At 31.4% G+C, this 26,632-nt stretch overlaps 1 protein-coding gene across 8 annotated transcripts in view; it reads right to left on the reverse strand.

Annotated features, from left to right (window-relative positions):
- LOC145261133 (microtubule-associated serine/threonine-protein kinase 3-like) overlaps positions 1-26,632 on the reverse strand; it is a 571,734-nt gene that overhangs the window by 40,112 nt on the left and 504,990 nt on the right. For all 8 annotated transcript variants that reach the window (XM_080119401.1, XM_080119402.1, XM_080119400.1 and 5 more), the window contains 6 exons: positions 26,337-26,453; positions 24,265-24,375; positions 21,522-21,749; positions 20,532-20,671; positions 18,698-18,951; positions 7,544-7,695 (listed from right to left, as the gene is read on the reverse strand). In XM_080119401.1, the coding sequence (XP_079975527.1) occupies positions 7,544-7,695; positions 18,698-18,951; positions 20,532-20,671; positions 21,522-21,749; positions 24,265-24,375; positions 26,337-26,453 (1,002 nt within the window). The remainder of the gene's footprint in view (positions 1-7,543; positions 7,696-18,697; positions 18,952-20,531; positions 20,672-21,521; positions 21,750-24,264; positions 24,376-26,336; positions 26,454-26,632) is intronic.

Here is a 26,632-nt window from a genome sequence, read left to right on the forward strand (position 1 = left end):
CCATTCTATTTTTTAAACAACCCCCAAAACATAACGCTCTCTTCCAGTTATAGCCAATTTTTTTTTAATTAAATAAAACAGGTCAAAATAAACAGATAAGCGCATTTTCTCTTACAACCATCGTCATTTAACCAACTGCAGGATATCGTTACTTTTGTGGGGTTGTTTTGAAAATGGCACGGAGATTATAATTTCGTTCCAATTTAATCTTTCTGGTCGAGCCTATTTCGAAAGCCTGTTTATCATAGATTTGAACTACAAATAATTTATTACATTTTGATTATTACTATCTTAAGACTTAAAGCTTATATTTATTTAATTTTTCTATTTATATATTGAATTAGTTATTTCCAGTCTTATTTAAACTTAGTGCTTTCTTTAAACCGGATGAACCTTTTATAAAAATATGAGTTTAACGTAAAGAACACGAACAAGGTTTTATTCAACTGAATTTCTTCCAGTTTACTAACAAAATATATAAATTTAAAAGAGATATAAATAATAAAATAAAAAGGTTATGTAATTTAAAAGAAATACACGTACTCACAAAAGCAGAACTTTTTTTACACATTTTTTTCTTTAAAACCATAACAATGAGACTAACAATTACCTAGATCTTAGTAATTATTTGTTTTAATAGAACTGTTTTAATTGTACTGTTTACTTAGTTAACCTAAGTTGGTATTACATTTATTTTACATTTACTTTTTTTTTTTAATTATTACTTTTAGACTGTGACGTTTACACCCGGAAGTAATGAGTCACACGTAGGTCGCTTTTATTCATTCCTTTTGGTCAAGATCAAAGTGTAGTATCTGTTCCGCCAGATACTGAAAGCTATGACTAGCTATGACTAGCAAAGACCAGATGTGGGGGCAACCCCACATGCCTGACCTTTAACCAGCTCCCATTTCCCACCTCTCGGGAGCTGGTCCCCATTTTCCCTTCCCCCTCCCTTCACTCCTCACATTAAAAATTGGCCTTGTGCCTAATTTGCTCGGTGGGGGAGCAAATAAATACCATCTGTTCTTCAGATGCTGCACTTCATTTTCATGTTCTCTTTCGGTGGAGGAGAAATCCTTCACGACTGAGACAATTTTTATTTTTGTACCTTTTCTCCACGTTAAAAAACGACCCTGGTGTCTAACTCTGTCCCGTGGGGAGGCATAGTAAATAGGTACAATATAATTGTTTATAATTGTACTATTCAGAAATATTATTTATAGTTCGTCCATTTCAGTTAGTATACATTTCCTTTACGCTTAATTAATTTACAATCATTAATATCGTTAAACAATTCCGTTTAAAACCGAAATTATGCCACCCAAACGAAGTAGAAACGAAAGTGAGGAAGAAAGAATGGAAAGATTGGAAGCTAATAGACTAAGAGTTGCTGCAATTCGCTCCAATAAAAAAAATTCAGATAGAGAAAGACGTCTAGAACTTAACAGGATACGTCAAAGAGAAAGGAGAGCAAGACTGTCAGATTTGGAAAGAGAAACCCAACGTGAAGCTGACAGAACTAGACATGCTGTAAGGCGGTTAAATTCATCACAAGATGAAATTCAAGAAAGGCAAAGATATGCACTGGAAAGAGAAGCAATATTACGATCGAATGAATTATATGAGGTAAGTAGACGTACACAAGGTCAGTTGAGAGTGGCTCAACGACATCAGAATGAATCGGAAACCCAACGAAGCTTTCGCCTATACCAAGGGCAACAACGAGAGGCTGCATGGAGAGAGAGTATGACTTTGCCCCAGCAATTGACAGAAAACGAGGCAGCTAGACAACGAATGACTGCTTTGAGACACCATGAAATAGAACACTGCAATAGAAAAGGATTGCTCTACAACAAAAATGACTCTCTCACTACAGCTGATATAGGAAAAATGGACAAAGTATGTCAACATTGCTCAGCTGTAAAATTTAAAGGAGAAACCCCTGGTTGTTGTTGTTCTTCTGGCAAAGTTGTGCTTGATAGCTTTCCACCACTGCCTCAGTTGCTTCAAGATTTGCTCTCCGGCAATGGTCCCATCTCTAAAGATTTTCTGCAAAATCTACGCTGTTATAACAATTGTTTTGCAATGACATCATTTGGTCACAAAATTGCGGCAGTACATGGGTGGAATCCTTCTTTTAGAATTCGAGGTCAGGTTTGCCACCAGATTGGGAGTCTTTTACCACCTGAAGATGAAACAGCAAAGTTTATTCAAGTCTACTTCTTGGATAGTCTGGAAAAGGAACTACATAATCGGGGACGTGACAGTAGACTCAATAGAGACATTCTCCAAAGTCTGACTGAATTTTTACATGAGAACAACAGCTTTATTTGTCAGCTGAAAACAACAAAGGAGAGGATTGAAGAAGAACACTTGGTAGAACATAAAGTTGTCATAAGGGAAGACCGAAGGCCGCAAGAAGAGCATCCACGGCGATTCAATGCTCCAACAACAACGTATGAGATTGGAATATTAATGGAGAATGAACCAACAGCTAACTGGGATATTGTCTTGCGTTTTAGAAATGATACATTAAAATGGATCTCCGAACTACATCCCCTCTACGATACTTTAATGTACCCGTTAATGTACCCCTATGGTTCTCCATCTTACAACATCTACATGAAGGCATCCAATGGGCGAAAAGTTACCCAACAGCAATTTTATTCGTACCATTTAATGACTCGGCCTCGAAACTATTTTCTCTGGTACCGAAGGCTATTTCAACAATGGCTGGTGGATGTGTACTGCAAGATTGAAACAGAACGTTTACAGTTCCTGAGGCGTGAGCAACAGACCCTGAGAGCTGACAATTATAGCAACTTGAGAGATTCAATTCTTAGGGAGGATGGGAATCCAGAACAGTTTGGTCAACGAGTTGTACTTCCGGCAACTTATACAGGAGGCCCTCGATACATGTTTGAGCGTCAAAGTGATGCCATGGCATATGTTCAGCGAATGGGCCGAGCCGACCTCTTCATCACGTTCACAACAAATCCAAAGTGGACAGAAATTACAGAAAATTGTCTTCAAGGGCAAGACCCTCAGGATCGTCCAGATATTGTTGCCAGGGTTTTCAGGCAGAAGCTAAAAAAGTTACTTGAATTTATTAAAAAGGGAGGATTTGGCAGGCTGAGGGCTTTCCTGTACAGTATTGAATATCAAAAAAGAGGACTGCCGCATGCACACATCCTCACCTGGCAGGCCCCAGAGGACAAACTTCTACCAGAAAAAATGGATCTCTGCATATCTGCAGAGATCCCTGACAAAGAGGAAGATCCTGATCTTCATGCTAAAGTGATGGCACATATGGTGCATGGACCTTGTGGACCATTTAATCCAAATTGTCCATGTATGATTGACAACAAATGTTCCAAAAAATACCCAAAAGAATTTCTTCAGTGTACCGAGCAAGGCCAAGACTCTTACCCCAAGTACAGGCGAAGAAAACCAGAAGATGGAGGCCAAACTGGTACAATAAGGATGAAGAGAAATGGTCGGTATGTTAATCAAGAAATAACAAACCAGTGGATTGTTCCGTACAACAAGGTCCTCCTTCAACAGTTCAACGCTCACATTAACGTAGAAATTTGCAGCTCGATCCAAAGCATCAAATATGTCCTCAAATACGTGAATAAAGGATGTGATCAAGCAGTGTTTGAACTACAAAGAACTGATGGAGCAGCTAACCAACAAGGCCAAGTACAAAGTCACATTGTGGATGAGATCCAGCAGTTCCAGAATGCAAGGTATGTCGGCAGTTCAGAGGCGGCCTGGAGGATATTGGAACATCCCATCTATGAACATTTCCCCCCAATTGTACAACTTTCTGTTCATCTTGAAAATGGGCAGCGTGTCATGTTCTCAGCTGATACTGCTCTGGAACGAGCCCAAGGTCCACCGCCTGCCACAACTTTGACAGCATTTTTTCAACTCTGCCATGAGGATGACTTTGCAAGGGGTCTCAAATACGCAGAAGTCCCTGAGTTTTACACTTGGAACAAATCGACAAAGAAATGGATGAGAAGAATGCGTGGGGTACAAGTTGGAGGTACTGAAAATGATGATGTATGGAAGGCACCATGCATTGGGAGAATCTACACGATTAGTCCAAAAGCAGGGGAGTGTTATTTCTTACGCCTGTTGCTCAATGAGGTTGCTGGTCCAACTTCATTTCAAAATTTGCGAGCATACAATGGTCAGGTGTTTGAAACATACAGAGCAGCGTGCCTTGCTCGAGGCCTTCTAGAAAATGACCATCACTTGCATCAAGCAGTAGGAGAGGCAAGTGCCACTCAATCACCTTCAAATTTGCGAAGCCTATTTGTGATAATTTTAACAGCCTGTGAGCCAAGAAATCCTCTTGAGATCTGGATGGCTTTTCGTGATGTAATATCTGAAGACATTCTTCACAGATACAGGCAAGAAGTTAACAATCCAGAAGCAGATTTTAATGAGGACATCTACAATAAAAATCTTTGTCTAATTGAAGAAAAAGTTCTCCTTATGTGCGGTCAACCATTGGCAAGCTATGGATTACCTGCACCAACGCAAGGGAGAGATGAAAGACTCGCGAGAGAGTATCAACGTGAAGTTACTTATAATCTTGAAGAACTTTCCCTACAAGCAGAAAATATGCAAGAAAAACTGACCGATTCTCAAAGAGAAGTTTACAATTCATTCATGGCAATGTTGGAAGCACAAGGTGAAATGAACAAAAACATGATGTTTCTTGATGCTCCAGGTGGTACGGGCAAGACTTTTGTAATCAATTTGATCCTTGCAAAGATTAGATCCATGAGAAAGATTGTGCTTGCAACAGCATTCAGTGGCATTGCTGCTACTCTACTACAAGGTGGCCGCACTCTTCACAGCACTTTTAAAGTACCCTTGGATACTCATCGAATGGATCAGCCAGTTTGCAAAATTACTGGTAACTCAGCCTTGGCAAATGTAATTAGAGACACCTCTGCAATCATTGTAGACGAAGCCCCAATGACGCACAAGAGTGCTTATGAAGCAATTGACCGAACACTGCAAGACATCACAGGAAACAAGAATCCCATGGGTGGCATTCCAACCTTATTTTGCGGTGATTTCCGTCAAATCCTCCCAGTGGTTAAAAATAGCACAAGGGCTAACATTGTCAATGCAAGTTTGAAACAATCCTATCTCTGGAGGCACGTTATAGTGAAGAGACTGACTACTAATATGAGAGCCTATATCTCTGATAACACAGCTGCAGCAGACTTCTCAAAATTGCTTCTCCAAATCGGTAATGGTCAGTTTCCTATCACTTCTTCACCTGACACAATTAAGATTCCAACTGCGCTTGGTAAATGTGTCGGTAATCAGAAGCAACTGAAAGACAAAGTGTACCCAGACCTGCAAAACAATGGAAAATCACCGGATTGGCTTGCTGAGAGGGCTATTATTTCGCCATTAAACAGCAATGTGAATCATTTGAACAATTCAATAATGGATGAATTTCCAGGAGACACAAAGCAATACAAGTCAGTTGATTCGGCTACTAATGAATATGAAGCTGTTCACTACCCTGTGGAGTTTTTAAACTCTTTGGAGATATCTGGAATGCCTCCACACATTTTAAATCTCAAAATTGGATCGCCAATCATGATTCTTCGATCCTTGGAACCGCCAAAAACAACAAACGGAACCAGATGTGTTATCACCAGATTGCACACCAATGTACTTGAGGCCACCATTTCCTGTGGTCCCTACAAAGGCGAAACCGTTCTACTGCCAAGGATCCCCTTAGTTCCATCGGACTCAGAACTTCCATTTAAATTCCGGAGACTCCAATTTCCTGTGAAGGTGTGTTTTGCAATGAGCATAAACAAAAGTCAAGGTCAGACATTTAACACCATTGGCGTAGACTTGACATCAGACTGCTTCAGTCACGGTATGTTCTACGTCTCCATCAGCCGGACAGGAAGTTCAGAAAAACTCTACATTCTGGCTCCAAATCAAAGCAGCAGAAATGTAGTTTACCCTGAGGCTCTTCAGTGAAAAGTTCGAGAAATGGATATGAGGAAAAACTGACATGATCTGATTGTGGTAAGTTTTTAGTATTGAATGTGCAAGATAAAATTTAAGCAAGAGTTGAAAATGACTTCAATGAAAAATTTACTATGTAACATCAAGTAAGCTTCCTTTTTGATGAAAATGTTTTGTGAAGTTCCTGATTGAATTTCAGTCACTACAAGAGGTAGTTAAAATGTTAATCACCTTATGCAATCGTTGCTCTTACAACATCAACTTACTGGAAAGGTGCCCACAGATTTTGGTACCCGAGTGCGCAACAAAGCTCCGTGCGAAGCACGGGTATCTTTGCTAGTACTATAATAAGGAGACTATGTTGATGAATAAAGTTAAATTTTGCTTAATTTTTTTTTTTTTTTAAATAGGTTCAAAACTTATTGAATAATTTGTTATCAGGTGCAGTTTTATGGCATACCAAAGACAGTCGGAGATAGAAGGTTCGAGTTGATGATAGAATTGACACAGAAAAATAAAATAAGCAAAATATATATATATATATATATATATATATATATATATATATATATATAAAGAGTTGGGAAAGACCATTTCCAAATAGGTGTTGTTGGGGGGGGGGGGGGGTGAAAAAAAAAAAAAAAAAAAAACCCAAAAAACATATCGCCTAAAAGAACACAAAACTGTTTAGTGTTTTGCTCAAAACCTAAGTAATGACAATTAAAAAAAATATATATTGCTTTATTTATACTCTAGTGATATTTTTGTTGTAATTGTCACATTTTTGGGTCCCCCGACAAAAGGAGAGTGGACCTATAAATTTACCCTTGTCTGTCTGTACTTTTCTCAATAACTACCCCTTGGAATTTTTTGAAAATTGCACAAACATTAAACATGATATGAATAAAAATGTAACAACAGATTTTCTGGGAAAACTCTGCTTGCCCCACTAAGGGTGCCTTTTGGATTAAAATGGCTAAAATTTACACTTTTGTACTCATTAAAAAAATTGATGCCTTGAATTTTTATAAAACTTTCAGAAAAGTTGTAACTAACTAATTTCTATACAATTTTGTTTGTCTATACTTCGTAATAACTCTTAGGTGTGCCCCAGGGGCTCTTTTAAGTCCATTTTTAGGACTATTTTACCATATTTGTCCAAAATTTTCCGTGTATGTCTATTTAGCAATTTTGCATGCTATTGAACTCAAATTTAAATATGTTAAGGCCTTGGGGACTTTTGGGACCAAATGATGGACTTAGTTGTTTTTTTTTTTTTTTTGGATTGTTTGTAGAATTCAAATTTACATATCTTAAGACCTAAAACTGCACCGTTTGTTCATTTTCACCAGGATTTAACATCCCCTGGGGAATTTAGGGGCTAAGGGGGGGGGTAAATACTGAACTTAGTCCTTTTTTTTTAATGCCTCATTTACTGTGCACTCACGGGGGACCATGCAGGCTTCACTTGTTCTTTTTCATTTCATTTGAATGTCTAATGGTTGATAAATAATAAACTTACCTTTTGATGGTGGGATATCTGAATCAATTGCAGTTGAAATAGAAAATTTTGGCAGCTGCTGAGATGGAGGTGTACAGGATGACAAGGAAGACTTGGTCCCAGTCCCAGAACAGCTGACACTATCTGTCTCAGTCATTTGACTCTGATTTTCACTAAATAAACAAATAATTTCAAATTTACTCACAAGCAATCAGAAAATAAAACATTTACGTTTATGAATAATAAAATAACTTCATGCATGCATTTTTCATGTTAACATAACTTACAATTACACATTGAATTTTATCTATCTATTATTAATCACACATTGTAATAAAAAGTATAGCCTAAAAACAATTTTAAAAAGTCCTATAAAAAATAATAGGAATCAAATTCATCAGAATGCATTTTAGTTTAGATGGAAACAAATCAGTCAGTTGTTAATAATTGAAAAAAATTATTTTGTGATTCTTTGAAATTTGAAATGAATTTGGAAAAATATAAGCTGCCACATAAAAATTCACTTTTGGCTTTAAAATCCTTAGTAAATTAGAATTTTTGCCAATGTTATTTACTTTATTTATTTTTTATGGATTAAAACCTCACTTTCTTAAAATTAGTCATATTTTTATAACAATTTGCTTGAATTATTAATGTAATGACCAAACAATTAAATTTAACTTTTAAAATCCTATTAAAAAAGCAACATAAAAATGAAAATAAAATGACTCCTGTCCAATCTTTCTGCATTAAAAACAGGAATGATATACCTTAAGACAAGTAAATCTAATCAATAAAAAATCTAATAAAACAACAGTTTCAATATTTATTTATATAAAATAGGAAGGTTGATGAAACCTAAAGAATACTAAATACAAAAAAAAAAAAAAAAAAAAATGATACAAGTCGAAAGGAAAACGAGCAATGATGCAGAATTTCATAACTTTTTTTAGATTGATTGGATAGCCTTCAACACTCACATGCTAAAAAGTGTTATATTTCTGGTTGTATCCATGGTTTGATCTTAATATAACTTTCTTGTTACTTGTATTACAGAGTATCAAACAGAGTTGCTTGAAGAACAAGGAACAAAAGAAAAAGCAATTCAATTTCTCTGCCTTTGTAGACGCTTGAAAATTCAGTATGTTATGGCAATACATTATTTGAGATGACTGACCAATTTTTATGAGTTCATATTCAAATGAACAGCTACAGCAGAAATTGGAATACACCCTACTAAAGCCTGATTGCCACAGCTGGCGAATTTTAAAAATGCAATCTGGATGTGAGGACACTTAAGAACGATATAAAATAAAATTCTGTTTTAAATTTGGAAAAAATGCCACAGAAATGTATAGAATGCTTCACGCTGCTTTTGGGCCATCTTGTATGAATCAAGCATCAGTTTTTGAGTGGCATAAAAGATTCAAGGAAGGCAGGGAGTCTGAGGGATGATGAGGTGTGGGAGGGGGAGTAAGGAAGTCAGAACACCAGAATTGATTGGTTAAATAAAGAATTTCATGGATAATGACTCGTGTGTCTATAGAAACAATAAGTGCACAGTTTGATGTCAGTGTGGGAACTGTACACACAATTATTCACAATGAACTGAAGAGGCGGAAGATTTGCACAATGTTTGTCTCAAGGGTGCTCAATCTTTGTCACAGACTATTTGACTAAGATGGGCATCAAGACAGTTCCTCATCCTCCGTATAATCCAGACCTTGCTCCCTGTGACTTTTGGTTTTTCCCAAAGCTCAAGAAAAACCTTAGAGACTGTCATTATGGGATAATTGAGGAGATGAAAGAGGCTGTGATGAGGGTCATTGACATGCTTACACAAGAGAATTTCCATGGGGCCTTCCAGAAGTTGTTGTAACGGCACAACAAGTGCATTGCAGAGAAAATTACTTCAAAAGGGACTCGAGTTTCATGTGTGTATTATTAGTAAAAGTGATAATAATTCATACTTACAAAATTTATGTTGTAATGCCTACAAATTCCCATTATTAGCTTAAAATGATTTATAAAAATAAGATTATTTGATCAATTTACGTGGTTTTTGGCATATGATATTTTCGTTTCATGCATGGGTATGTGCATCATACAGCCCTTTCTTTATTTTTGCTTTTGTTTTTAATACAGAGGAAATTCTTTTCTTTTTTAATATAGGGGAAATTCTGAACACAAACCAAAGCTTCTTCAGAATTTAATAGCAAATGACTGTAGGTAGACTACTGTCATAGTAACATTAATTGATGACAGCCAAATTTCCAAATTATGTAAACATTCTTACATCTAGTCGCATATAGATGTTTGCTAAGGCAGAATAAACTAATTAACAACCAAATAAAAAAGCATGCTAAGAATAAATCATAAATGATGGTCAAAATACATGAGCATTAAAGTATTATTGAATATTAGAAGCATCTAACGTTTGTTTCAGAACAATCGTTTTGTCTAGAATGAGTTGTGACCTTTATTAGCTAGATTAGTTGCAGATAATTATAGCATTCCAGAGATGCTACAATGAACATGTCCTGCGTCCGACACAAAAATTTTAAAGAATGTAATGAACTCACTGCATCCAGGGATACACTTGAAAAGTATACATAGCGAAAAAAACAAAACAAAAAAACTTAAAAAAAATTTTTTTAAATCTTAAATATTCGACTTCTGGTCAGAAAAAAATGGATTCCCAACTTCTTCCTGCTCATTGTGTCCACTGACTATAGTAACATTCAAAAATTTAAATGTAATGTGAACAAACATTTTGTTGCACAACTCCTAACTTAGGATACTCACTAACAATCTGAGCCTGAATAAAAGTAACCTCTTAAGTCTTAGCCGCAATATGCATTGTTTGGGATGAAATAAAGTTAACACAAAAAATTGTCGATTTTATCAAGTGTATTTAATGAGAGAGAAATAAGAGAGTGGAAATGAAAAATAAAACCGTTGTTTTTTTTTTTTGTTTTTTTTAATCTATTTTCCTTTACTCACTTTTTTTTAAAGCTTGTGTGATTTTACAAGCATCAGAAAAAAATTGACATAAATTTATCTTGGTTAAATTCCTTTCAATGACATCCATGGTTTTGGGGTTCTCATATTCAGTTTGGATGAATTCATTGTCAAAGAAAACAAAAATTTGTTGCTTTATAATTCTTAAAAAACATCTTTTAATTGATCTGTGATATTGTTTTTGTTTTCTTTTAAAAAAAACTAAAACATTTTTATATGTCAATTTAAATGATTTAAAAAAATTAAAATTACACTTTATTTGGATTGTTCAGACTACTGTTCTCATCTTGTTATTTGTAGGTTTCGTTTGAGAGAACCATCTAAAAATTTCAGAAACATTATATAAAATCGGCATGAACTCAAATTAATATGAAAATGGAAACTACTCAATGCTCATTCTGTTTGATAAACACATTATGCATTTTGAATTTTAACAGTTATGATTCATTGGAAAAAAGAAAAAAAAACATTGTTTCTACCATAAAAACATTTTCAAAATACACCTGAAGGTCAAAGGTTACATCAGCTGAAACATTGTGAGAATAACATCCAAGATGAGAATAGTAGTTTGAACAATCCAAATAATACAAATTATCAATCCTCATCTCAAAAATTCAGAAAAGTTAAAATTATGTTACAGAATTTTTTAGATGAGCATTGATGAAGATATTGCTTAATCATCAGCGGTTCAAAGTTGATTTTCACTACTTGTGATAACTAAAAAACGTGATAACTAAAAACATAATACTTGTACCTGTTACGGCTGACAGAATGAAAACAATCTACTCTCATAAATTAAAATGTTTAGTTTGAAATTCTGTATCGGTTTCTACACTGACACAATGTACCTGAAGAAGGTTGAAGGTTACATCAGTCAAAATGTTGTGAAAATAAGATGAAAATAATAGTCCAAATAATGATTAAAATTATTTTTTGAACAATGATAAAATGTCTGGTCTTCTGCAATTTATTAACAATAATTGAGATCCACTGAATTTCTTGGCAACCCATTCAACTCTGGGAACTCACGACATTAAAAGTCTATCAGCATCACTGATTAGATGCCAGGCACTATTGACATATTTGTGATGCCATTTTGATTTTCTCTTATTTCAATCAAGATTTCAACATGAACCTTTAATAAAAGAAATATTATTTAAAATTGTATTCTTACCTTTGAGTTTTAAACTAGATTGATTTACAAATATAATATTTAACAACCTAAAATAATTGGAATCAATTTAATTTGAAATAAAATTCAACAATTAGAAAACAAATGAGAAGCAGTTGTTTCATGCTGTTACAAAAATAATGGCTGTTGGACAACAAAAAAGTCCCAAAATAATGTGCAATCCATCAAGACAAACCCAACTTGAAGCATAAAATATGCAAATATTACAACGATTAAAACTAAAAACAGACGGTGAAGCACAGTGAATTCTGTAAGGACTAAAGCAAGTAGCAAAAAGCCAAACAAGGCAAAATCTCAACTCTTATAAAATTTGGGTATTTTCTTTATATGCAATAACAAAAGCAGATTTGAAATTAAATATAATTTATACATTTTTTTAAAATAGGAAATTCAGGGCCAGATTCTAAATGAAAGACAATCGGACATTTTTCTTCAAATGGAAAAGAAATTTTGAAATAGAAAACAATCAAACCCCTAAAAAGATATTGGTTATTTCAGAGCTAAAGAGGATTATGTAGCCAGGAAACTTTACAAAATCTGTTGAAGGATACCTATTTAGCACTATTGTCAGAAGTCTGATAACCAATAGGCCTGCTAACAATTTTGTTATTTTTAGTTTTCAAATTATTATTAAGTACCAACTTTTTATATTATAAAAAAATTATTTTTAAATGAATTTTTCAATTTTTAGATAGGGAGGTTTTTGCTATACAAGTTTCATGTAAAATAATTCCTTTAAGTTTATATTTTCATCAGACTCAAAAATCTTATTATTTTATTTAAAAAACAAAAATAGAACAAAAACTTTGGATTACTTTATGAAATAAACACTCATTTCTCACATAATATTAGAAAATAAAAAAGAAAATTATTCAATTTTTATTTGTTTTGTTTTACAAAATTTTAATGTGAAATAAAGCACTGAGGGAAATATTTAAAAAATGAAAAACAGATCATTTTATATTAACTTTACATATAAAACTGTAACCCCTTTTCAAAAATCGAATAAGTAATTTTTCCAATTTGTTTTTATTGTCTGCAAATTTGATGTTTAATCAATTAGATTGTCAATAGAATTGAATGACTATATATATACATATATATATATATATATATGTGTCTGTCATTAATTTTCATCTTTTAAGTGTTTGGCATTAAAGTGAGACTACATTAGTCATCACGTCATGGGTTAAGATGTACTTCATATTAATCTTACTTTTACTAATACATGTAATTTCATACAACCGATTGTATAGTTGGGTTATTAGAAATTAAACTGATTTCCTAAGCAGGCAACTGTTGAGATTGGTAAGCAATTTGATAAGATATAAACAAGATGTGACAAAGTGTAGATTAACCAACTTTGGGACATAAAATATCAATTTGTTTGATAGTGCATGATAGACTCCTGCAATTGTGAAAAAGTGTCAATTGTTTGGAATTGCCTCTTGTAATTGGATTTCACTCTCTTACAGTTAAAAAAGAACTGCACTCTCAATGGCATCTCTAATCTCTTTGTGCATATATTTTCTTCAGTGAGATTAGTGACTCATATTGAGTTGTCTCATCTGTCCTGTTTGTGGTAGATAATGCAAATCACAGATTTGACTCTACAGCTAAATGATGACTCATTGGTTGTGATAGATGAACAAAGAAGTTTTAACACTCATATCACCTAGTCTCAAAATACATTCATCAGATTTTATCATTTTCTCTGAGTCTTAAGCAACTCTTCATTATGCACCAATAATATATGTGTAACATTAAGTTAGCATATGTTTTTGGATGGTAAGCATAGAAAAGTAAGGAGTGTGATTGGCAAGATTTGATCGTAAGCTCAATATATAAGAGCAGACAATCATCTTAATTAGATAATGTGATGGAGATAGTTGAAAGAGATAATATAATCAGTTGCAATTTAAAACTTACTGGCAAACGGTAGTTATGCAGAATTTGAGTAAATGAAGGTGTTTAAACTGTTTGTATCTCATCTGACAATCTCGTCTGAACCAACTCAAGAGTTTAGAAAATGGATCCAAATAGACAAGTAAATAAAATAATTGATTAAAATGTCATTTTCCCATATGCAAACATTGTTCCAACTTTCAATCATAACTATACCTGATAAATTGGTGTCAACAATGTAAAAAAACTACTGATGTGCTATACAACATGCGCTCGCTACTCTCTACGTTTATGGCCAGATTTTACCCACGTTTACTTGAGCAATTACTGTTTACCAATCTTCCTATTTCAAAGCATTTGCTAGGTAATATTGATGTGGGGGAGAGAGTTCGGCTGAAAATTTGCATTCTTTGATACAGTAAGTGCACAAAGGAACCATAATACTTGACTTTTGTGTTTAACCTTAAATTCAAGCTAGAATTTATTTTTATTTATAATATTTTTAAGATTCCAAATACACTTGAATTCCAAAGTGTTACAAACATATAGGCCATTTTTAATCTATAAATAATGAATTAAAATGGCCAATTTGTGCATACTACTGTAATTGTTTAAAATTCTAAAGTGATTTTGAAGCCTTTAAGCTGCAGAAAAAAAAAAAATTTAAAAACAGAACTATAACTTATTTGAACTTTTAATCCCCCCAAAAGAAAACATGCTGTCATTGCATCAAAAAACCAAAAACTGAATAAAAGATTGTGTTGAGGAAAAAGAGCTTGACAGGATCCACTGAGCTGAAATTTGCATAGGAATATAGAAGCTTTGTTGTTGGTCAATCCTCATCAATTTGTAGTAAAGGCCACAACTACATGTTTCCCGATAAACTCATTGGGTGTCCATAGTATCTAGAAACAGAATGGCTTTTAACAAGCTAAAAGAGCATTTGCGTAGTTAATAAGACAAGTTCAAGAGAAAAGACCCAGCATTGATATATTTGCCCTTTAGGACATGATTAAGTAAAAAGAGATGTATACAGCATCCTGTGTCCAGCTCACCAAATGATTAATATATTGACCAAGAAGAGTGTATCTCCAGATAGACACTTTGGAATTGGTTGGCACTTCAAGAAACTAAAGATGAGAATATTGTTAAGAGAATTGGATTGTTTCCTCTTAAGTAATTGCATGATTGGAGAAGAGAAGGATTAAGAATGATGGTGGTGATAAATAATCAACATAACATCAGTATTAGCCAATCAGGATCCAGCTTGAGCAAAGCAAGTGGCAGGAGCTAACTATCTATGGTCAGTGTTTAGGAGGCCCCAAAGCTGATCACCTTGATAGAGGAATCTATGCTGGAAGAATGGACGTATTATCATAACTTGGAAAAAATATTCTTTTTTTAAGTAAATTATTTTTTTACACTTTGTACTAAAGCAGGATAAGATATTTTTTTCATCATTTAAATAAAATGCTACTTTTAAAAATTAGGTTTAACAGGCTATTACTAAAACAGCGTAAGAAATAGATTGTACCATATAGATAGATATGAATTATTCTCCATTAACTGACATCTCCTGAATATAGCAGAGACACAATCTTAGCCAAAATGTTGACTTACTCCTGATATACATTTTTAAACTGAAATCACCCGTAATGTATATGACACACAATAAAGTTGCAATGTCATAATTCTAATCAAGCACTAGTTTGTTTTTTAGATGTTGCTTGACGTTGAAATGTTAACAAAGGATATCAGTTGCAATACAGTTGGCCAGCCAGCGATGCAAGTTTTTTTTCTCAGACATAAATAATAATTATATATTTATTTAATATAACTTTAAGATTTACATTAGGCTTTCTGTAACGGAACAAGATTTTCTTAAGAGGAAAACTATTAGACTATATATTAACACATCTTTTCTATTTTTACTTAGAATTGAAACATACTGTATACATATAATATTAGATAGTGCTGTAAAAAGATGAAAGAAATATTTGAATTTAAGACATATATAATAAATGGTTTCATGTCTGAAAAGAGAATAAAAAACCTTATCAATTTCAAACAAAAATATTATATATGTATATATATTAAAAAAATTACTTTTATATATGAACACATTATAAGAATTCAATGAAAATATTTAAAATTAAGAAATGTTCCTGCATAACTATTTTCATCTGAGAACTTTTTTGCAAAAATATGTCAGAAAAATTCCAGTAATGAGAAAAGCATCCATCTGTATATTTAAGAATACCTTAGGTAAGTAAGCGTCCTTTTTAATCAAGTAATCAAAATAGAAATAAGATATTTCAGAATCGAATACGTGTTTGGTAGATGAGTACTAATCAAACAACAAAATAGATGCATCAACATTTCACAAAAATTGTTTGAAAATTATTCAAATTGACTGATCCTCTTTGCACCTGTTTTATTTTTAAAAGATATTTATATCAAAACATTAAACTGTCTTTGTATAAACAAAAAAATGCTTAAACTATTCAATTGATATGCTTGTTTTCTTTGAGTTCAACTCTTCAATGTCACATGGGCATTTCAGTTAGATTGTTTTAAATTTAAAAAAAATATATTTTTCTGACTTATTGTTTTGGAAAAATTGTTTGATGAAAATTGCTATAATGTTATTCAAAATATTTATTTTCAATATTTTGTTTATATATCCATATATTAAAAAAATTTATAAATGATTCACAAAAAATGTGTGTAGCTATAAGTTAAAATATAGATAAAAGCCGATATTTAATTTTTTGTTTATAAAACTGATTAAATAATAATTTTTATCAAATAGCTGAAACATTTGCGCACAAAGTTTTTCTATTTTGTGACAATTGTTGTTACAACAATATTTATCCGAATCGGTTTAAGCCAACTTCTTTCCTGATCAGCACCATATCCCAAACCATGGCTGCTCGTGCATAGCTATCCAGAGCAAGATTGCAAAATATGGCTAATCAATCAATCAATGGCTAATAATCAAGTTGCATCACTCAAAAGTGAGGTAAGAAGGAAAATGCTGTTAATTAATTCTGGGGAAGAAGCTACATGCATAAATCATCGAAAACGTAGCTGCAACAAGATGGATGGCAGAGACACTAGGACAAGGTATTAACTAAGAACAACAAATCGGCCGACTGGCAACACAATTTTTTTCACCAGATATAAATAATAGTTACATTTATTTAATGAAACATTTAAATATGCATATGGCCATATTTACATGGACACACTGGTTCCCATCAGATCATGAGAAATTAAGTGATGTTGATCCTGGTTATTATTAAATGGGAATACCATATGTTACATGTAAAATTCAATCATAGTTATAAGCTAAGGACTGGCCACTAAATTGCAATTACAACAAACACTCTAATGTCATTTACTGCGATCTATGCCAAACAGACATTGGCTGGTGATGACAAACTTATTTTTAAAATAAATAAAATATATTTAACAGAAAGTCGCAGTTTATATGTATACTTATTTTTATTTAAAATGTATACAACCAGTAACTTGAAAATTTTATAATAAAAGTTAAAAAAAAAAAACAACAAAAAAAAACCTCGTAATTAAAATACACTTCTGTTGCAGATATATAGTCTGTTAATATATGAAAAAAAAAAATTGTTTTTTAAAAATTTTAATTATTGCTGTTATTTAGCGATAACGTAAAATTGTTTTTATTCTAAAAAACAAACCATTTAATGATGAAAACAATTCATTTTTATATATCTATATTTTATATCAAATAAAGTTATTTTGTGAGATTGTAAAAGTTAGACCAAAATAGCATTTAAGCTAATATATCATACTTCCATTCTGACTAGCCAATTAGTGTACTATGTTATTGCCACTATAATAACATGCTATAATACAGTTTATTTAAAAATTATGTTGTCCCATCCAACTGAGAACTAAAAACATTTTTCAATCATAACAGAAAATAAGTTCAAAATTATCAAATAACTTCATTGTATCCCGAACAGTTCCAAATGGGTACAGCTAGTATATATATATATATATATATATATTAGTTTTTGTTTGTTTATAAATTGCTTCAAAAGTTAAGATAGGATTCCATAAACATATGTATTTTGAAGCTACCCTAACTAGGGTATTTGGATAAGTATAGTTCATTTTGCTGAAAAGAGCTCCAACATTGTTAAAGGAGGGGGGGGTCTCCATTCTTTTTTTTTTTTTGTCATTGATTACAAAGGAAATAAGTTTCACTTAATTTTATTTATAACTTGAAAAAATTATAAAAAGAAAAATATTAACATGGTATTCAGGATTATGTACATTGATTCCTGAGAAATAGCAGGTGTGTTTTAAGGAGAGAACTTATAAATTTACCAATTTTTAAAAATTAATATCAGTTTACTTGTACACTATTCCTATATAATCATTAGTGAGTGCATCATTGGACCCTACCCTAAAAATTGAATAAAACCGAATATAAAATGTCAAAAATAAGTACAAAACATAGGGTTCCTCACTTGACATCAACTAACGTCTAATATTTCTAATAATATTTACCTGTGTAAGATTCATTGGAGAGAACCCCAGCAAAGCACTCGATTATAAAGAAACCATCAATATGATTATATTTATTTATGTATGTTACAGAATATCAGAAAAACATTGATACCGTCAGTTTCAGATCCAAAGCAAAGGGAATCAATATCTATCTGGTCACCTACATCAGACTCTTCAGCCTCTGTTTATATCTATCTCTTTGGGGAGATAGATATAAATAGAGGCTGTATAGTCTGACGTAGGCGACCAGATTTGGTCCCCTTTGTTTTGAATTTGAAACTGACAGTACCAATGTTTTCTGATCTTCTGTAACACAACTATATAATATATATATATATATATTTGAATAATGAAATATGTGTGTGCACACATATGTACATGTGTGTTGTGTAAGCCTAATGATGTAAAAGTGGGTAAAGGTTAAACAAAAAAAAAAAAAGGAAAAGGAGGAGGAAGAATAAGAGGAGCAGCAGCAGCAGCCACAACAGCCTACAACATACCAATCTAAAGAAGTAAAGATGTCATCATCTTCCTTCAGTGTGAGTTCTGACCTGCTACTTGAGCTGGATGTATCCAAAAGACTCTCCGTACACCCTGTGCTTCCACTACTGCTCATACGTAGGACACGTTGAACTTCAACAGAGCTCTCAGAACTTTCAGACTGGTTCGAATCTTTCCTGTCCAAAACTTGTTTCTCTAACAAGCGGGTCCGGATTTCATCTGAACTAGAGTGCCGCCTACGTTCTTTACGCTCCTGGTAAGAAAACAAAAAATAAAGATAACCAAATGAATAAAATATTAATGCCAATAAAAGAAGAATTAATAGAATTTCCACCCTGCAAAATCTGTTATTTTTATTTTTAAACATCAAGTAAGTTTAAATCGTTAGATTATACAATTTTTTGTGAGATATTCAGTTTGCTTTGTAAGTTTAATATAAAAATGAAAGGGATGCTTCATTAAAATTTTTCCTACTGTTTTTAAAACCTTCAGATTACTATAATGAACTACACATTTTCAGATTTGTTTATTTTCTTTTTTTTAATTTACTGTTCAGTATTTTTAGGGGAGAGGACAGAGGTAAGATTATTTCACTTGCTCAAAATTGCAAGAAGACATTTATAAAAGGCCTTATTTTAATTAAAATCTTCAATAAGGAGAAAGAGTATTTTACTTTTAACTTAAATGATTGCCTAGTTAAAAATTTACAAGTCATTTTCTCAAAGATTTTTTTTTTAATAATCTGAAAAAAAAAAAAAAAAAAAAAAAAAAAAAAGGTCTTGTAATTAGGAATGTGAAGAGCAAGTCATAGTCATCCTCCGCAAGTGAAGATATATGAATACTTTCCACAGACAAATCAATGTCTGTGGATATTTGAATAATTTTTTCTTTTTCACAAATACTTTTAGGAATTGTTTTCTTTTTTAATACATTAGATCAATATAATAAAAGTTCTATCATCCCATACTCAAGCAACACATTTTATTTACATGGATAATATCTGGACATAAAAAAATTCTGCAATGATTTTTTATAATTACACTGCCATGAAAAAAACAAAAAAACACCTTATTTTTTTAAACATAGTCCAATCTTGAGAACTGCTAATTTGTATTATTTGAACTTAAAATTTAATTCTTCAAAATTCCAGAATTTATTAAAATACAAACAATTTTAAAATAATTTACTTTAACTGGTTTTGTTTTTATGATCGTTTTCTCATTTTAAAGTGAATATTCAGCAAACGAAACATTCAAATGCATAAATAGTTGTAGTATTTACATGTGTTGTACTAACATATAATATACTAACATATAATATACTAACATATAATATACTAACATATAATATACTAACATATAATATACTAACATATAATATACTAACATATAATCATGTGGCTGTTATGCTCAAACTTGAGTTGCAACGTTGCGAGCAATTGGAACATAGTGCGTATGTGCACCTTTCAGCAGTTCTGCTCAGCGTTAGTTGGCACCTTTTGTCTTACTGTCTCATATTCGCGTGTTCCTAACCCGACGGGTCCTATACTATTTGATAAAACTTAAATGAAGTTGATTTAATTACAGAGATGGTTTTTTTCAATGGAACCTGGTGACTATTATCTTCATCTCAAACAAACCCCAGCAGATGAATACAGACATTACTACAAAACTCTCTGAGAAGCATCGTGACAACAATACACTGATCATTTATTAAGAACAACTATGTTATCGAAATGCACCAAGATTCTAAAAGTTTATGATTATTGTAGTCCCTACAGCAGAGATTGGATTATTTAAAAGATAAATTTTTTTGCCATAGAGTTATTCCTACCTCTTGGGAATCGTCCAATTTCAAATTAAGTTTATTATAACGAGGAGAACACGAAGAAAAACTGTGAAACATAATCTCATCAGCATCATCCTCTGTGTCCTCAGTTTCCAAGTCAGGATGGCTATAGCGGTCAGTCCGTGCTGGAAAAAAAAAACAAAAAAAAAAAAAAAACATAGATTAAGTAATAGATCATGTATTATCAAATGTGATCAAGATTGAGTATTATGAAGATTTAATTGTATCAAGACTGACAAATTCAAAATATAACATTTTGTCAGGTGGACTTTAAAAGTTGGATCTAAATAGCATTTAAGATTACAAATTAAATTTTAATCTTAACTAGCTAACTTTTATTTAATTATTTAATTTAAAATAATTAAATTTTTAATTAATTTAAATATTTAAACTACTGAAACCGATAAAATATTTTTTTTAATAAAAAAAAAAAATACTTTATCGGTTTCAGTAGTTTATCGATATGGAGGTATTCTTAAACGCCTAAAAATAACTAAGGGGAATAACTCTGTTACCAACCAATCAGAAACTAGAATCACTTCATAAAATAAATAATTCCTGCATATAACTTTTTGTCTTCACATGGGAAAGAAACTACTATTCGTCTACAACTTCTTCATATTGGCTACCTACCAGAAACTCTATTCTTTGTCTACAAACTTTTAGCGTCTCTAAATTGATGCTGCCATTTTGTTCGACTTTCAACCCAAAACTAAGTAATACCAAGTATTATTTGTGATACAGTTATGATAATATTGAACAATATCAATATTGTTGATATAAACTATTAAAGTTAAGTAATATTGAGTATTTGATAGACCATGGATTTCTTTGCAGTTGAGAGACTTTTATGCCGCATTTGCAGTATAGTTACAAAATTTAACAGATATGGTTACAAATGAAGAAGGTCCATTAAAGAGATTTCTCTGAGTTAACTTTTAAAAAAAAATCCAAAAACTCAAATGATTCACTTACTGTCAAAATAGCTGGTATCTTCTTCACTGTCCAGTTGTGGAACAAACTCTGCTTTTTGTCGCAATAAGCCATCCCAGTCAACACTCAAGAAAAAGATGTGTTCTTTAACTTGAAGAACCCCACCAGAACCGAGTCTTTCTTGAGGATCACTTCTCAAAAGTTGAGTAATAAGGTCTTGCGCTTCATCTTGGACTTTTAATTCTTTCTCTGGTGGCCATTCAAATTGTTCTACAAAAGGTCATAGAAAAAAATTATTAATAAGAAAATAGAAATACTTTTTGCATGAATAAAACAGATAAAATAATTACAGAAGATATTTTTTTTTGCCTTAGACGTTCCCTTATGGGGCAAGTACTTTTGAAGAAAAATGAAAAAGTTTTTATCTAAGCTAAAATGCAAAGTCGTTTTCCTTGGAACACAAGAAATTTACTATTGTTCTTAATCAGATATAGGATTTATATTTTATGGCTGTCATGATAGTTGCATCGATTGAAGTGTTTAGATCTTGACAGTCAATGGTGACTAGGGTTTGAGGTTTGAATCGTGCAAAGAAACAGTTGTACATATAGATACTAGGGATGGGATGATTTCTCAGATTCCAGTCCAATTACTGATCATTTTCTATTCCCAATTCCAATATAATTACAGATTCAGATTTTAAATTTGCTTAAAACAAGTACAATTCAAAGGAATGGGATTTAACTCAAAATATAGTTTTTTCTTAATTTGACAAACTTTCTGATGATTTCCCTTTATGTATTATACTAAATATTTTAATAAACTCATTGTGAGGTTTTCATTTATTTTTCATTTATACCAGCAATATGAAATTAAGTTAAAAACAAAAAAAAAAATTTTTTTTAAAATTGTTTTTGCAATTGGAAATTAAGTTCGATTTTTCCATTTCCCCCAAAAGTTCAGATTTTTCAGATTCCTGTTTCCAATTAATCGTCCCAACATTAATATGTATACATTGATGACTTTTAGTGAAGATGAAATATATGTATGCGGATATAAAATAATATTTATCAATAATAACAACAACAATAATAATAATAATAATAATAATAATATATAACAAAAACAAATCACAGATTTACAAATATGATAAATATATAATAATAGTTTTCTTTTTTTCTTTTTCAATTGTCAGAAATTTTTGTCTAATACTATTGGTTATTTCAATCAAATATAAAATTAGGAAAATGAATAGAGAAATGTTACTATTTCATTAACAGATGCAAAAATGATGCGCATCGTTTAAAAATTGGTCTAAACCGTTTTATATTTTTATTATGAATATATATATATATATATATATATATATATATATACATATATATATATATATATATATATATATATAGTGCCACCAAAAAGAAAGTCCATACTTGTCACTTTTCAAAAACCCCAAATTTAAGCTAAATTGAATGAAACTGCTTAAACAACTTATACCTCATTTGATTCAAATATATATATTCCAGCAAAATGGGCAAGGAGGGGCAATTGAGTTTCTATGATTCTCAGAAACAGATGAGCCTTTGGATCATACACTGATGGATTGTGTTTGGTTGGAAGATATGTTTGTCTTGATTTACAGCAGAAGAAAAAAATATAATTGTAACATATCTCTTTAAAACAAACTGTTGTTTGTTTTAAATTGGCGATGGTATTGCTTGAAGGGAGAATCCTTAGTGGCAGTGACTATAGGATTGACACTGTAACCAGTATTGGAATTAAGCGCAGATTTCAAATGAGGACAAGTGGATAATCACGGATGCATCTTCATGTTTGCAGTGTGGTGGTGGTGGGGGGGGAGATACATAGCTAAGAAAAAGATGCATGGCAAGTTTAGCTAATTATAAACTACGGTTAATAGGAACAATTAAAACAGAATTTGTTTCAAACATGATTCAATTTCAGAACTAAAGCATATTTTAGTATATAGTTTGTACATTTTAAGTATACAAGAAAATTATAGTTGGAAATAGCTAAAATGTTGGAAAACTGAATTAATGTCTTAAACATTGCATTAAAATTGGACATAGTTATTTGACATTTTAATGAGGTTCTTTCCCAATGGGTCACTTAGAGGTAGGAACATGTAGATATTTGGTACAGAAATTCAGGACTACTTTTATTGACACTTCCACAAAGAATTTTACATAAGATAAATTTCATCAAAATAAAATATATTTGAAGTTTTAATAGCTGCCTTAAATTTAAACTTAGAAATTTGGAACATTTACATTGTCTTCCCTGGTAAATTTTACATAATACACTTAAATTTCATGTAGATTCTCTAATGTTTCTTTAGCGAATATACAAACACATGGAGTTAAGGAAATAGTGATTAAATTAGAAATGTAAATATTAACTGTAACAAAGAAATGAGTTAGCATCTATTTGAAAGTTGGGTGCCTAAATTTAAATTATCCAGTTATGCAGAGTCATTTTTCTATTTGAAAGTTTTGATCTACTTTTCTTGCTGACAATGTCTTTATTCTCTGAATATTTTCCAAAATTGTAAGGACTTCATCCATGTATAATTTTTGTTTTAATCAGTACTTTTGTGTTTTGTTCAATATTTTTATGATTTATTCCATTCTACAGTTACTTCTTTGATGAATATTAGTTTAAAAAATCTTCAAACAAAAAAAAAATTACTAAAATTAACCTGATTTTAAATGTGTTAAAGATTTTTCAATAGAAAATTCTATTAAATAGCAAGTAAAAGACTCACCATTGATGACTTGAGAAAAGAGTATTTCTGGTGTTTTTCCAAAAAATGGGACATATCCAGTTAAAAATTCAAAAAGGATAATTCCCATAGACCACCAATCAACTGGTTTTCCTGAAGAAGAAGAAGAAGAATAAAAAGTATTAGTTTTTGAAAATGAAAGTGAATTTTGTCCAGCTTGCTTCAATAATCATGTATACAAATTTTTATGAGTGAAAAACAGGGGGCTTAATTTTATTAAATATTAAAAAATAAAGCAAAGAATAATCACATGTACGGATATAATTTTTATAATCAAATCTTAAAACATACAAATGTGCTTTGTGGTATGGAGATAAAAGAGAGCTTAAACTCATGGTAGCATTAATTTTGTCTTTGATTAGTTTTGTTTCAATGATTTCAAATAGTGAATTAAATTGCAAAGCAATAGTGATTGGGTGAAGTCAGTTAGTTTTAAATAAAAGAAATTCTTGTATCATAGAACTGGCAGAATTAAAAAAAATCAATAAAACATATTTCTCCATTGATTTTTACTTATATTTCAATAAAAAGGAGTTTTACCTTTTGCTTATCTTAATGATATAATTGCTAAATTACATACCGAGCGTTACCTGGAGTGTTGTTAAATTTTTATTTTGCCAATTCAACCAAAAAATAATGTATGTTTCAAATCGAACTCTTAGTAATAATCCTATGTGCCCCAGAGTCTAATGAAAATTTGGTAAACATTAAATGCACAGTCTGCATTTCATTTAGTAGAAATATTGTGAAATGACACTGATGATGCGTTGCTTTTTGAGTTATCCCTATGCATATACCCATGCACTCAATATGGTGCAAAAGTACAAAAATAGTTCATAATTTAACCAAGCCAAAACCCATTTCACTCTAAGAAATCCATGAAATAGGAATTAACCTGCAACCTTTTTTTTATTAAAAATAAATATAAAAAATTCTCATATCTGAAAAGATCGAATGTCTTGAAAGTTATTTACACCTAAGAATTGGATAGAGATTAAAACAGAATATTATCAAGAATAAAATATTTATAGTAAGATCGTTTCGTCATCGACTATACATTTGGTAAACAATGTCTTAAAAAGTATGTGACAATGACAAAGTATTACTTTGTTGATCACAATTGTCTTTGTTTCACCGTTAAAAAAAAAAAAATGTATTTGTGCTAAAAATTGATAGCAATGAATGGAATAATGGTGTATTTGTGAAATATACATAAAAAACAAAGAAAAGTTTTCAAAAACAAATTTCAGCACCCATGGCTTATTCAGTAAAATCTTAAACAAAGAAATATGTTAAGTCATTATGATCATTTTCAATATAGAATAAGTTTTTTTTAGTTGATAGAAAACGTTTGTTATTACTAAGTTTCCATCAACAATATTACATCCCCTTCTTTACGTGTCTTAAAAAAATACTGTTGTAACCGTAAGAAATTCAGTAAAAAAAAATGTAGAAGTAATTACGTGTGCAAAAGATTGTTGTTTTGTATTTGTAAGTTCAAAATGGTGATGGCGCTTCATTCGTCATGAATAATGAAATTTCCTTGTACCCCTAAAATAATTTACACTTCCAGCATGCAATAGAAACACATGTGGAAGTTAGAATGTAAAATATTTTACCTAGTATTATGATAATTAACCATAAGAAATAGTTTAATTACTGAAATAAGTAAGGAAATGTTGAAACTTTAATTTTATTAAAGGCGTAAATCCATGCAGAGAAAAAAAATTTTTTTTTAATACAATAGATTATATTCACGCCAATAAAAGGGAATAAAAAAAATGAAATAAATAGGCTAGCCTGAATCAAATAGCAACATAAGATTGATTGCTATTTGAGTCTGACTTTGCAAATCCAACAAGATAATATATATGTTTATGGTATGCTAATAGCTTAATATTATTTTTGAATATATTTTGAATACAAATTTGTTTCTGTATTAAAAACTTAAATATGTATAGTATCCATATAAGTCAGAAGTTGCTAATTTGTAGCGATAAAGGACTTCAAATTCAACCATCATTTCAATTATAGTGAAAGAAAATTATGCTTACCATAACCTTGTCGCAAGATTACTTCAGGAGCAATATACTCAGGCGTTCCATACACTTGTTTGTCCTTAAACTGTTTGCAATCTTTGTCAAGGGAACCTTCATACATATTTGTAGTCACTGAAAAAAGAACAAAAACAAATTCTGATCATATGCCAATCTTAAAATTAAAATTTGATCTTATGTCCATCTTTAACCTAAAGCTTGATATAAAATAATGAAATCATTGTATACAATGTTCAGGAGATGGACTGCAACTCATAAAAAGTGCATGGGGTTCAAAAACAGCCGATAGAAAA

The sequence above is a fragment of the Euprymna scolopes genome, chromosome 37, assembly GCF_053919585.1.
Source record: "Euprymna scolopes isolate OS-2025 chromosome 37, ASM5391958v1, whole genome shotgun sequence".
NCBI lineage: Eukaryota > Metazoa > Mollusca > Cephalopoda > Sepiida > Sepiolidae > Euprymna > Euprymna scolopes.